The 13,882-nt window shown below is 38.7% G+C and overlaps 1 protein-coding gene across 2 annotated transcripts in view; it reads right to left on the bottom strand.

Annotated features, from left to right (window-relative positions):
* Positions 1-7,559: 7,559 nt before the first annotated feature.
* Positions 7,560-13,882, bottom strand: part of LOC122982000 (cryptochrome-1) — a 34,801-nt gene continuing 28,478 nt past the window's right edge. The window contains exons 10-15 of one of the 2 annotated variants that reach the window (XM_044350924.1): positions 13,374-13,576; positions 10,781-10,894; positions 10,521-10,670; positions 9,032-9,112; positions 8,718-8,832; positions 7,560-7,690 (exon numbers count right to left, since the gene is read on the bottom strand). In XM_044350924.1, the coding sequence (XP_044206859.1) occupies positions 7,657-7,690; positions 8,718-8,832; positions 9,032-9,112; positions 10,521-10,670; positions 10,781-10,894; positions 13,374-13,576 (697 nt within the window). In that variant the 3' untranslated portion in view covers positions 7,560-7,656. Of the gene's footprint in view, positions 7,691-8,717; positions 8,833-9,031; positions 9,113-10,520; positions 10,671-10,780; positions 10,895-13,046; positions 13,151-13,373; positions 13,577-13,882 lie in introns of those variants that run through there. The other variant, XM_044350926.1, reaches the window with a different exon arrangement.

Here is a 13,882-nt window from a genome sequence, read left to right as displayed (position 1 = left end):
TTAAAGACGCAGCAGCAAAAACAAATAACAAAGACAAGTTCTGTCAGCCAAAGAAGGGGGGAGGCCTATCATAACCAAACATAAAATATTCCATGAACCCCATTCTAGCATATTCAAAGATAGTTTGGCAACACCATTCCTATATTAGATACAGATACACAGGAGAGAGCACTTACACAGAGATTTTTTTGCCATCAGCTGTAGTTTTATGTGCTGCCATCAGTATCTAGAATGACTTTGATTGGTGTTTTAGTGTTCAGAGCAGAGGTTTGTCTCATCTTGTTATATTTTATTTACAGTTTGTGAAATGATATCAATCAGATTGATATCAATCAACCCTGAAACCACAGGGCCCTCCCACATAGCAAATCCCAGTTTGTTGTCCTGAGCCACAGCTGCACTGTGCCTGTGCCTCAGGAGGTAGAGCCGGTCGTCCGCTGATCGGAAGATCGGCGGTTCGATTCCTGGCTCCTCCAGTCCACATGCCAATGTGTCCTTGGGCAAGACACTTAACCCCAAATTGCTCCTGATGGCTGTGCCATCACTGTATGAATGTGTGTGAATGGTTAGTTTCCTCTGATGGGCAGGTTGGGACCTTGCATGGTAGCCCCTATACCCATTCAGCGTATGAATGTGTGTGAATGGGTGAATGTCATTCGTAGTGTAAAAGCGCTTTGAGTGGTCAGAAGACTAGAAAAGCACTAAGTACAGTCCATTTACCATTATTAGTAATAATATAAATAACCATATAGATGTTGGCTGCTGAATATATATGAATTTATATATGATAACATTACGTTTGTTGTTTGTTTTGGCCTTAACCGGCTGCAAGCTAAAGCTAATGTACTATACAACTAGCATTCCTGAAGGACTGATTTAGGTTTAGCTAACTAGTTAGCTAAATTTGAAAAGAAGGGGCGTTGCTGGTATTCATCTGAGAATATGAATCTCAGCACTGCTGATGTATCTGCCGCTTCTGCTTCACAGACATGAAGACACAGGACCAGACACAGGATGATTAAGGCGTCACATTCTTTATATTCATATCTATTCATGTATCTATGTGGTATTTATAATTACTAATAATAACCTAAGAAAAATAAAGAAGACCCTTCTGTTTCTATTCTATAGTATTGTCAGTTGCAATAAACAGAATGAGATGGTGGTGGTGGTGGTGGTGGGAGGGGGGGAAATGTAATGTAAGCTGTAATGAGAGCTTTGTGTCAGAGCCGAGACTGAAAAAGTACGCAGCAAAAATTGAGAACTGAAACCAAACAATTCAGCACCAAAACTGAAGAATTGAGAAAATAAAGATGCAGCAGCAATAACAAATAACAAAGACAAGTTCTGTCAGCCAAAGAAGGGAGGAGGTCTATCATTACCAAACATAAAATATTACAGGATCTCTTGAAATGGCTAAGCTTGCCAGACACTGGGACGGAACAAATTCTGAATCGGATTGGGTCCTGATTGAACAGGAACTCACTTCTCCTTTTAAACGTATTGAGGCTCTTGCACAAACAACAAAAGAGGAGAAAAATAATACAATGAACCCCATTCTAGCATATTCAAAGATAGTTTGGCAAGAGGCACATAAAATATGTAATTTCTCTGATAATTATCAAAAATATGCATCCATATGGTACAACCCCAAAATAAAAATAGGTAAACAGATAATTTATTGGGCTCAGTGGTTAAGAAAGGGTATCAGAACACTAAATGACCTATTTGAAGGGAAGGTTCACCTCCATTGAGAAAAAAAAAACCCAATAGGGAACTACTTACAACTGCCAACAATGTTTCATAAAGCATCAATGTGGTAAGAGATACAGATGGGTGACAAATTAAAGGAAACACAGAAACTCAGGACTCACTGGATAATTTAACCATCATATACGTTTGTGTTCTGACATTCAGTTTCAATAATTTCTACTGTGTTTCTGACAAATCTGACAGGTTTTTTCTTTCATTTGGCGGACTGGTCTAAATACCACAATACCCGTGAGCCTCAGCTGCTGTTGCTATGGAGATGAAGCCAGTCGGAGGTGTGAATCAATAGTAGTAAGGAATTCAAAAGGCTTTGTTTTTTGAACCTGGACTTACAGACAGTCAAACCCAGAGTGAGTCTAATATCCTCCGGCAGTCTGTTTTTGCTACACAGTAGCTAAATGCTGCTTCTCTCTGGGAAGAGTTAGCAGCCTGACGTACCTCACTATTTAATACATGCATTGAACTTGGTTTGTAAATTGTACCTCCATTCATCCTACATGTAAACATACTATACAAGGAGCATGAAGGTGCTAAACAAATATCATATATATATATACAGATAGACAAATTAAAGGAAAAACCGGTCCAGGTCTGACTGCTTGACCCCTACAGTGAGGGGATCTGGTGGCTCTGTTATGCTTTGGGGGGCATGGTTTGGGTCCACTTGTCCCCTTAGATGGAAGCATCACTGCAAAATGAATACAAAGTTGTTCTGAGTGATCATCTTTATCCTATGATGACACATTTCTAATCTGATGGGAATGGTCTCTTCCAGGATTTCCCAATTCACAGATCACAAAGAGTCACTGAGTAGTTTGAGTATGAAGATGATGTGAATCATATGTCTGGCCTTCACAGTCACCAGATCTCAACCCGATTGAACATCTTTGGAAGATTTTGGACCGACCTGTTTGACGTCGCTCTGCACCGTCATCATCTAAACACCAATTGAGAGAATATCTGTTTGAAGAATGATGTTCCTCAACCTTCACATTGATCCTACAAGTCTCTGGAAGTCTTCTGGAGGGACGCTAGCCATTACACTTCTAAGCAAATCATCATTAAACTGGATTTTATCCATTTTTTTTACTGTTAGTCTTGTGAATTCTGTGTATTTACTAATCATTGTGTTGTACTTCCTATGAGGCCTTAAATTGATCTTTGTTTCCTCCTGGCTTGAGGGACACTGTAACTAACTGACAGTTTATTGTTACTCTTCTTATTTCCAATGCCTTTGTTGTAACCATTGGTTATCTCATCTTCTTCTGATTTGTAATCACTGCCATCAAATTGTTCCAGTAATGGTTTTACAGCATTACAATGGTTTCCAGTAAAAACATTTAAGGACAACTGCTGTCTTTTATTGGAACAGTGTTTAACTTGCTGCATAGCTGTTCACCTACACGCGTAGTGCAGGGGCAGAGGTCAGTTTCTTAAAATAATAATTTAAGGTATTTTGACAAAATTATCTTCTTAAGCTCTCTCATGTCACAGATGTGATGGAAAGTTTCAGCAGAACTGCTATGCGGACCTTGAGTTGAGAAGATTATTTGTCAAACCACTATTCACAACGTCAAGAATGAACTTGCACACTCCAATTCAAGAAACCATTAACAAAAATACTTGTGTATATTAAATTTATATTATTACACATCAGTATCAATATTGGCCTCAAAAAATCCAATTATCAGGTTATTATCAGGTGGCAGTGTAAATAAAATTAATGGTCATCAAATAATTATAAAATTTCTAATGAAGAAGGCAAAAATCAAAGTCGTCAAGTTGTAACAATTTTTAATTTCCTGTCATGAACTTGATCAAGCACAAGAAGCCTTTCACAACACAAGGAGAGACAGAGCATAATATTACAGAGATGATAGATGGCATTCGTTTGCACCTTCGTGTCACAGAAGGGTGAACAAAACGAAACAAACAAACAAAAAAAAAAAAAAAAAAAAAAGCAAAAATAAAAACTTGGTTCAACTTGTTTTTCCATAGTGATAAAAGCTACAAAAAAAACTAACAATGTTCAAATCCTCTTGAGAACATACAGAATTATAATACAGAAACACTACAATACTTTTATCTCCCCGTCCCCCACCCTTTATATCCCCCCCACCCCACCCCACCCTCTACGTTACTCCTGAAGCAGAGGGCAGTACGATCACAGCTGAACAAATATCGAGTACTGTACACAGACACGAGTCATCACGGCTCCACTGAAACCACAACTTTCTCAGGAAAGTGCCGGCAAGCCGCCGTCTTACCCACAACCCCAATCAGCAAGTTTTATTTAAGAATTTCAACTACAATACTGATTAAATACTGTTTGTAGAGCGTGCAGTGATGGTGAAGAGCTTCAGCCATCACTTGAGATCCCAATTTTTGTAATTCATGCTCTAAAAGTTTCCATTTGTCACCTCATAAGTGCTTTAGGGATGAAGCCATACTTCAATTTTGTGATATAGAGTAAATCTAATGTATCTGCCAACAGGGAGAAATTCTTTAGCATAGAAACAGAAACACAATAGTCTGTTTTTATAGCGCTGATTAGTCATTTTGTCAGAGAAACTACTTGACTCACAACATTGGGGTTTTAAGCAGACTTCCCGAAACTCCCTGTTCTCTCCTGTCTAACCATTAAGAACGATGTGTTGTGTTTGTGTGTGTGTTTGTTTCGGGAGTTATGTGTTTTAAACATGTGAATATGTGTGGCTTCTGCTAAAACATGATTTATACTGAATTTCTTCCCAAATAGTGGACAGAGCTATATTTAGCTCAGGGACAGGTCTTTTATTTCTATTTTTTTTTTTTTTTTAATTTTAAATCCATGTTTTTCCAATCTACTCTCATTTATTTATAGTGTCAATTTGATTTTTACAGCTTCTTGCTGTTCAATTCAAACTCAACACTTCCTCCATCTGTTTCACATTAAAAAGGAGGTTCACTTTTATTTCAGGAACAGTTGCTTAATTTCATGAAAACATGGCAGTCGAGCAGATTGGAACCAATTAATTGGTGGGAATTGTTGGTAATACATCTCCCTAATTACAACCGTAATTCTTTTTATAATTACTTGTTTTTTTGAGAATTTATAGTGTATTTATCCATGTAATGTCTATGTGAGTGTATGCAATAGTTGTGTGTGTGTGTGTGTGTGTGTGTGTGTAGGGTGGAGGTATTAACATCAGCAAGAGAAGCTGCTGGGTGTATTTTTTTTTTTTTTTTTTTTTTTTTTTTTTTTTTTACAGGGGGAATCATACATTCTCTGGTTCAATTTGATTTTCATTCTTCTCACCAGGAGTAAAAAGGTGAAAGTGGAGGGTGGATGAAACTTAAATAAGACACCAACTTCATCTTTCCAAAGCTGTTACACAATCCTCCCGTTGACAACTTTACAGCGGCAATTTTGCGACCCATAACCCATCGTTCAATGTATCCAATTTCTGCCCGTTTTTGTGGCAGTTCTTTTTTTTTTTTTTTTTTTTGGCAGTGTTATGCGTCAGATTTCTGTTTTCTAATATATCCCGGAGGGGAGGGGGGGGGTCGCAAAATGTTGCAAGTAGCCACGGGTATATAGATTGTTGAACTCCTTGTACAGTAGTAGAAATCCTTCATCAGGAGGGTTTACTTGTTTCTGAGGAATGTTGGTTTCTGTTTTGCTGACAGAATTAGGCTCATTTGGATCAGATGCTGTCGCCTGTCGTCTGTGTCGACTCAACTTACAGTTTTTTTTTTTTTTTTCCTTTTTCTTAAGTAAGTTTTTGGTTTTATAAGAAATCTTAGAAAAATCTGACACCCTTTCGAGAGGAGATTGCAACCATTGACCGACGCCTGATTGATTGATTACCTCGAACCACATCCTCTCCCACATAAACTGCAACGTTTTTTTTTTTTGGTTGTTGAACATGTTGCACAGCAAAAAAAAAAAATTTCCCCAACACCACAGAATACCTCAGAGATACTCCGAAGTAACTCGTCTTTAAACTTCTACAGGTGTTTTTTGAGACATTTGATGATTTGTAGAGGGGGGAAACAGAGAGGTGAAAATGTGACAGACTTTTTTTCAAGGGTCAAGTCAAAAAAAAAAAAAAAAATCGTAGACGGATCGTCCAGACTCAGATGGTCAACAGCTGTGAGCCGGGCGCTAAAAAACAAAACAAAACTCTATTCTACAACAAATCACTGTTACTTTGACAAAGGTGTGAAACCGTAGAGAGAAAAGCAACACTTGAAACTAACCATACAGCCGTCTCGTGTTTGACTGATGTTAATGGGAATCTTTTGTATTACGTCAAAAAGTAGCAAAGACTCAGGATTGAACTTACTTTCCAAAAAAAAAAAAAAACTGAAAAAAATGCACAACCTAAAATAAAAATAGAAAGAAACTATAATACACTGACTTGACGGTTCCTTTGAAGATGTTCTTCTAAAAAGGTGTTGAGCTACACACCTCTAAACGAGCTCACGGACATCACACCTTCCCAAGATGAACTACAAAAAGAAAAAGCTAGCACATGAACTCCTATACCCATAATGCCACATTCTAAAAAAAAAAAAAAAAAAAAAGGCAGTTTTACAGCCAGAGTGACCCGACTAATCTACAGAAACACACTGTAAACATGTTTTTTTTAAAAAAAAAAAAAACCCAACAATGGAAACGGTTTGTTGTCCTTGATAACTCTTGAGATGCACTTACTGTAGTAATGTCTGAAAAACTCTATGAATCACAGTTTTTTAGCTGCCGATACACATCCAAGTGATCACATATGCTAACCAGGCAGTAGATAACTTAACGTGCTCCCGTGAAATCATCTGTGAGTAAAGCGGAGGTCGGTTTTTGTGGTAAGAAGACGGATATCATCATGTTGGACCTCCGGTCCTTGAAAAACTTTATATTTATAATGCAAACTAGTGAGATTGAAAGCCAATAACTTACTCAAATATTTTTTCCCTGAAATGACCCGTCAGGCTGTTGCTGTGATGTGATTTTTTAGTCATTTTGCCTGGTGAGATCAGGAGAACCCGTCCTTCATTCATTTTTTTTGGATGTTTTTTTCATCTTCTGGCCTATTTACAAGTGTTTCGTTTCAACTACACGAGACACAAAACTATACAATATCTGTATAAATAGTTTCCAATGTAAAGACTATTACATTTGAATGTGTGACAAAATGCGGCATTCCTGGAGTCAAACTGTGTGGTGGTGAAGAGTGTTTTCCTGGTTAATGCTATGCGATGTAGCACATTTTCTGTATATACTACAAAGCTAAAAAAATCTGTGTAAACCCTGACGTAATTAGTTTGGTTTTACATCGGTGTGTACATGGGCAGATGCAATGGTCAGATGTATTTGCAGCTTTTTTTAAAAAACAAAAACAAAAACAAATATTCCATTACTTACATATATAGCTGCTTCAGTTTTCATACAATATACTGGCTGGTGGCAGCAGTTTTAAGACAATAAATGTAGTTTTTTATTTTTATTTTTATTATAAATAATTCGTCGAGCTATAAGTTTGAGGCGTTGTGTGTTTGTTCGCACGTTCCTCTGAGGTTGTCACACCTGTCCGTACTGCAACTATAAAGAAGTCAGCGGATTCTTTCTATAATGTTAAAAAAAGCCCTTCTAGAAATTGTATCAGAGCTTCAAAAAAAAGAACCCCCCCCCCCCAAAAATAAAAATAAATAATCACATTTTCACCTTTGTGTTTACACCCCAGGGAATTTCTGACTGAAAAGACAGAGCGAGTTTTAGATACACTGTGTTTGAGGAGGATGCAGTCATATCTGCATCTGCATCTGTGTGTTTTTTTTTTTTTTGAGGACAGGGGGTTGACGGCGGTATTTCCTCTCTCTGCCGGCCGGGTGGTGACTAATGTGGGTTCAGACAGCCTCATCACCGCCTGCTCTAGGTAGTCTGCAGAGGGGGAGGTAATGAAAAATAAACAACACGTTAGCAGAGAAAATAAACTTGTACAGATGATGTCAAATGATTATTCACAAGGCTTTTTAAACAGTCCGATTAGCATTCAGAGGCGACTACTGTTTACCTGCATAGTTACCGTTGCTTACTAGCGCCGTTGTTTTGCATAGTTAGTGCCCTGAATTCAAACATCTTTTGTGCATTATTTATTGTGAGCATGGCAACTTCATGACACACTGACATTTGCATTGATTACTCTTCCCCTCGACAACTAACGATGAGAAATATTTACTTAATAGTGGGAGGAGAGAGACATTTAGAGGACCATAACAATCTCCATTTGTTGTGCGATTGTCTTGTCAAACAGCGTGGTGCATGAAAAACAAGCCCCCAACAATCATATTTATAATTCATGATGAGGAATAAAGGGCAAAATACACCTACGTCTGTACTAGATGGCCCTCTAGGTAGGTGAAAACATGTGTCATGGCGAGTTAATGTGTGTCATGGTGCGGGATGATATGTCGCTGTCTTATTTTCCCGGCATCAACCCTCTGGGAAAAAACGCAATTTTATTCCGTTTGCTCCCCGGATTGACATACTGCAGCTGCCACGCTTCCGTCTGTATGTTGGAGTGCATGAATAAAGTCCTCCATCACTGTATATGTCATTTTATAATGTAATATTAATCCTTTCATGCATGGCGTCCACTACAGTTGACAGATATTTGGAGGCCATTATGAACCATTTAAGTTGTAGTACCAGGTGTTGAATCCCCAAAGTGTTGTCTACAATTCCATCTGAATATCATTTTTGACTCTCGCTGTGATTTTGAGATATTAAAACATAAATTTTAATAGTTTTAATAGTGTACAAAACCTTTCAGCTCTCTACTGTCAAACAGATCATAAAAAATATGCTAATAATGAAAATCCAGACAGTTTCAATGCCATCTGAGCCATAAAAGTAACAATTAAGCGCCACTGACGACATTGTGTACAACGATGAGAAGAAAGCTGACCTCTGCATCTTGTGAGCGGAGCAGGACGCCGCCGGGTCTTCCTCCCCCGAACCTTCGCGTTCCGACTCGCGCTCCCGTTTTCCTGTGATGCTGCTTCTGTTGTGCAGGAGGAGTCCTGAATGTTCAAAACAAAAAGAAATCTTTATCATTATCTGAAATGCTCCCCTATTGGGGATACAAGAGTAGTAAACTGAGAAAATGTGAGGTCTAGTTAGATGAATCTTTGGTGATTCCCCTACGAATTCCTACATTTCTCCATCCGAAATTAGAGCATCTAGTGGTACAAGAGGGACAGAGTCAGGTCTGTTTTCTACCTGGGTGTTGAGGCACAGCAAACTCGTGGTAGAGTCGGCTGCTGGTGATGGTCTGGTTAGCGTCTGGCACTGAGTGGTATCCTGCAACACACACATCAAACATTTTGTGTTTTGTGATAGGGCTTTAAAGTTAAATATCACTATCAAATGTCACAGTTACACTCATATAGTCTTAATATAATGATTTTACATATATGCAAAAAAAAGCCTTTTATAGTTAAGAGTCTTTTAGTCTTGCTGGTTGCTTTAAAAAGCTGTGATGGAACTGAAATTACAAGGGTTCATCCTTTAGGGCGGTGGTTCCCAACCCCCCCCAAGCTGCACACCTGGACATGACCACAGAACATTTACTACCATGCACCAATTAAATTATTCAATTCTGCAAGGTTATTATGGATTATAAGGTTTATTATAGGCTATTTTGTGGTATAACCATGAACTGTCTGGCCTCCAACAAGAGTACACTGTGTTTTAACTAAAGACATCTGTCGTGAACACCCACTTTCAGGGTGGGTGTTGTAACGGGAAATAGCTGATCACTCAATAAAACACACAAATAGAGCATTGTTAGGTTATGAAAAAATGTAATCAAATAGTACAATCAGAAGTACAATGCATCATAGTTCTGGAGACAATGATGCATACTGCCTTGCTATTTTTTCTTTGTCTGAAAAGTTGGCACTTAAATACTACTTGTACAGAATTCAAGACATCTGTTTACTAACCTTACAGGTCAGCAACCAACCATCAACTAACCTAGGAACAGTCTTTCTTCACGACCATATATGACAGTACATAAGCATGCACCAAGTAGCATCACAAAATAACATTACTACCACACTATCCTCTAAAAGCTTATCAGATTTACACATAAACATCTACATAACTATAGTTTATCTTATCACTGGCTCAGATAAAAGTATAACTATCTAAAACATGTGTGATATATTCAAGAAATACATCAAATGATAACCTATTATTCAGTTTTCTTTCACATTGTCAGGCCATTACCTGAGTTGTTGCTAAGTTGTCTATTTTTTTTTCCCATTTAGTACTTAACTACAATGAAATACAGACCAATACATTTTGTTTTCTGTTTTATTTCTGCATATTTACTTAGCAAAATGTGCAAATTTACTGAGCATGGATCTGTAAATTTCCTCTCAGTATGCATAGATTTTCATATTTCTCAGAGAATTTTGGCGTAATGGTTGTACAAAAGAGAAGGAAATGGGGGGGGAGTAAGTTTAGATTGCATAGACAGCGATGAAAAGTACTCTAGGTACTTCCCTAGATGGATAGGCTACTTGTAGCAGTGGAATGCGTTGCGAAAACCGCAGAACAAAGCCTGCATTAGGGAATGTCAACAGTGCTGTTCTTGATTTGCCTATTTAAACAATGGGTACAACTGGTATCAATGTTATAAACAGACTGAAAGTGAAATGATAGTAATGCTATCAGGAAACATCCATGTCAGGTGAGGAAATACCATGCTGTTGCTGTTGTTGTGGCAGCGGTTGCATTTGTTGTTGCTGTTGCCGAACACCGCTAGGCCCCGACTGTTCTTCACTGTCAAAGTTAAGTAGGATGCTCCCGCTGCCGTTACCTGTTGCAACGGAGCTCCCCGACACTCCAGGCACTGAAAAAAAAACAAACAACACAGAGGAAATGGGTAAATAAACACACCATCACTATGACGGCGCCAATAAAAAAATTCCTCACAATATTATTTGTATAAAATTGACTTACAATGTGAGTTGTTGTTGTTGTTGGTCCCTGGCTGCTGCTCTCCAGGAGAGTAAGCCATCATTCCTCCGTTCCCGTTCCCATTCCCATTGGTGGACGGCACTGACGCCAACAGGCCTGAAAGACGTACAAAAGATATTTGTTTGAAAATTTATTTTGAAGACAGATTTTAATTCCCTGAGGAGACAAAACTCTAAAATTGTTTCCATTTGGCCATTTAACAAGGACAGATGGTAGGGGAATGCAGTTGATGGCCTGACAAAATATCTTGAGTGCTCCATGTTGGGAAACACAGGTATGGTTTTTTTTAAAGATTCCACATATAACATATGCAATGTAGACACCAGTACAATACAAAGACAAAAAAAGAGATATATAATTAGCGCTTGAGAACAACCCCCTTGAGAGGATACAGCATTAAATAAAATAGACTCATATGTAATGGAAAAAAAAAAGCATGTTTTTACAATTGTTCACACTTAAGTAGAAGACAGATAACGGTAAGTTGTACATTCACTTAATGAGGTTTCCCAATTTTTCCAAGCTGACTAAACCAGGAATTTACAGAAGGAGCATCAGGGAACTTCCATTCATACACAATTTGTTTGCAGCCCAGTATGAGGGTTGTTTGGATCTGTTGACTCTGCATGTGAGGGACACAGATCTTTAAGAAGACAAGGACACCGGAAACAAATAGACTAGGAGAGAAGAGATTTTTTACCTCTGAGTATGCTCAATATGGGTGCTAATTCTCACCCAGAAGTCTCGTATGTTAGGGAAGTCCCATAACATGAATATCAGAGTACCCTCTCCAAGATGCACCAAGATCAGACTCCCAGACTGTTTCAAGGGAGCAGGCTGAGTTATCTTGGTGGCGTAGCAGCATTGAGAAATATTAAGATGCTTAGCGTCCTAACCCAAACACCATTAATATCTGTATGAAGACGTCTACGGTGGAGTGGTGGTGTGGAGGGGAATCCAAATATTTGAACAAGCAGATGTCTCTGTTGTAAATAACTGATATAAAGGTCATGCAAAAGACTCTTTTAGATTGTTGACAAATCGAATTCTGCCTGGCATTTCCTGTCTGGCATTTCCAGCGTTCAGGGCTATCTCTTAGTTTAACCTTATATAATTTTGATGGTGTCCAGTAATGAACGAGTCTGGTTTTAAGATCTCTGGACATATTTTTAAAAATTTCTTAATACCAGGTTCTACTTTTCTGTGAATGAGACACCCAGATAAGACTGTTTCAAGGGAAGAGGCTGAGTTATCTCGGTGGCGTAGCAGCATTGAGAAATATTCAGATGCTTAGTGTCTTAGCCCAAACACCATTAATATTTGCATGAAGACGTCTACGGTGGGGTAGTGGTGTGTAGAGGAATCCAAATATTTGAACAAGCAGATGACTCTATTGTAAATAACGCCAATACTAATATTGAGATAGCACAAAAGACTCTTAGATTGTTGAAAGATCTAATAGTGCTCCTTTCATAAAAGATCACCAAATACCTTACTGCCTCTGTCAAACCACGATTCCAGATAACAGGTGAGTGTCCTTTACATAACTTGTGGTTTTAACCAAATAGAGGCTGAAATGTGATGGTGAGGGTCAAATTTGCATATAGCAGCTATTCTCTTTCACAACCACTGCGTAATTGATAAGACTGGGTGAGTCTGCTGCGACCAACAAAGTCAATAGGGTGAAGTGGTCTACACAAGGAGCTCTCAATGGTATGGCCAAGGAAGACCTCGTTCTAGGGGTAAAGACCATGAACCATGTGCTGGAGACCAAGCCCTCCCTGATCTACTGGTCTCTGTGTTTTTTTTTTCCCAAATTCAGTCTGGGGTGTTTACCATTCCAGAGAAATATGTCACAGAATCTATTGAATTCTTACGTCAGGGGGATGTTGATGGGAAGTGACGGTAATAGGTACTTAAATTAAGATATGCAATTCATTTTAAAGACACCAGCCTCAAATTAGTACGTAAAAGGTCTGAAAGCTGTGGGAAGAATGTAAGAATGAGATATTTTATGCCAATTGCGGGCTGATAAATAAAATCACCAGGTTTAAACAAGTTTTTGGGGCAGTAGGGTGTAAGAGGAAGTGCCTCAGATTTTGCCCAGTTGACCTTCTAACCTGATAATTTAGAAAACAGATCAATCGTTTTAAATAGAGATAGGAGAGACCATTGAGGTTCTGTTATAAAAAGTAATATATCATCTACGTACAGCATTAGTTTGTGTGTAGAGTCACCTGTCTGGATACCAGGGAAGTTGGGGTCTTTGCGTATGACTGCCGCTGGAGGTTCAAGCACTAGTGCAGAAATCAGGGGACTTAATGGACAGCCTTGTCTTGTGTCTCTACTGAGCTCGAACAATTGTGAGAGAACCCCGTAAGTTATGACTGATGCTCTAGGAAGGTGCTGCTCATCGCTCACATCATATTAATTAAACGTCTAAAGTTATCAGCCGAGCTATAAGGATAGCTAAGCTTTCTCCAATTTTCATCCATCTAACATTTTATTTTATGGGCGTGTAATGAGTATTACACCCTCAAGGGGGTGCTATTGTGTTCAGTCTTGTTACACTTACCCAGTCCCCTGTATCGGCTAAGTTGCTGGTAGATCTGCTTCATCCTCTCGATGTTGAGCCGGCTTGCTTCTGCGTGGTGAACCATGGGCTTCGGGTAATGGACGCCGATTATGCACTTGGCGGCCGCCTGCACGGACTCCGGGGCGTTCCACGGGTCGTAGATGAACTTAGCGGGAAAACCTCGAAGGACAGGTAAGTATCGCCTGGAAGCACAGGGAGACATTAGATACGCCTGCTTGTGTCAACGTGACGAGGAAGATTACAGAGTAAAACTGGGGTGGGATTGATTCAGGGATGCAGAGTTATTCTTTAAAACTAACACAAAAACAATGTACAAAATTTTAGTATCTTAATGTAAAAGTTGAAACAAAAGCTATGTTTCCACTATTTCAAATATTAGTTAGAAAAAGTTACAGTATTTATTTTAATTGTGACATTTAAAATGCAGTCCAACTGTATTTTTTGGTAATGTCTTTGATAATTATGCATACATCTGATACTTTTTTTTA

This window comes from Thunnus albacares, chromosome 5, assembly GCF_914725855.1.
Source record: "Thunnus albacares chromosome 5, fThuAlb1.1, whole genome shotgun sequence".
Taxonomy (NCBI): Eukaryota; Metazoa; Chordata; class Actinopteri; order Scombriformes; family Scombridae; genus Thunnus; species Thunnus albacares.
This window is presented reverse-complemented; position numbering and strand designations above follow the sequence as displayed.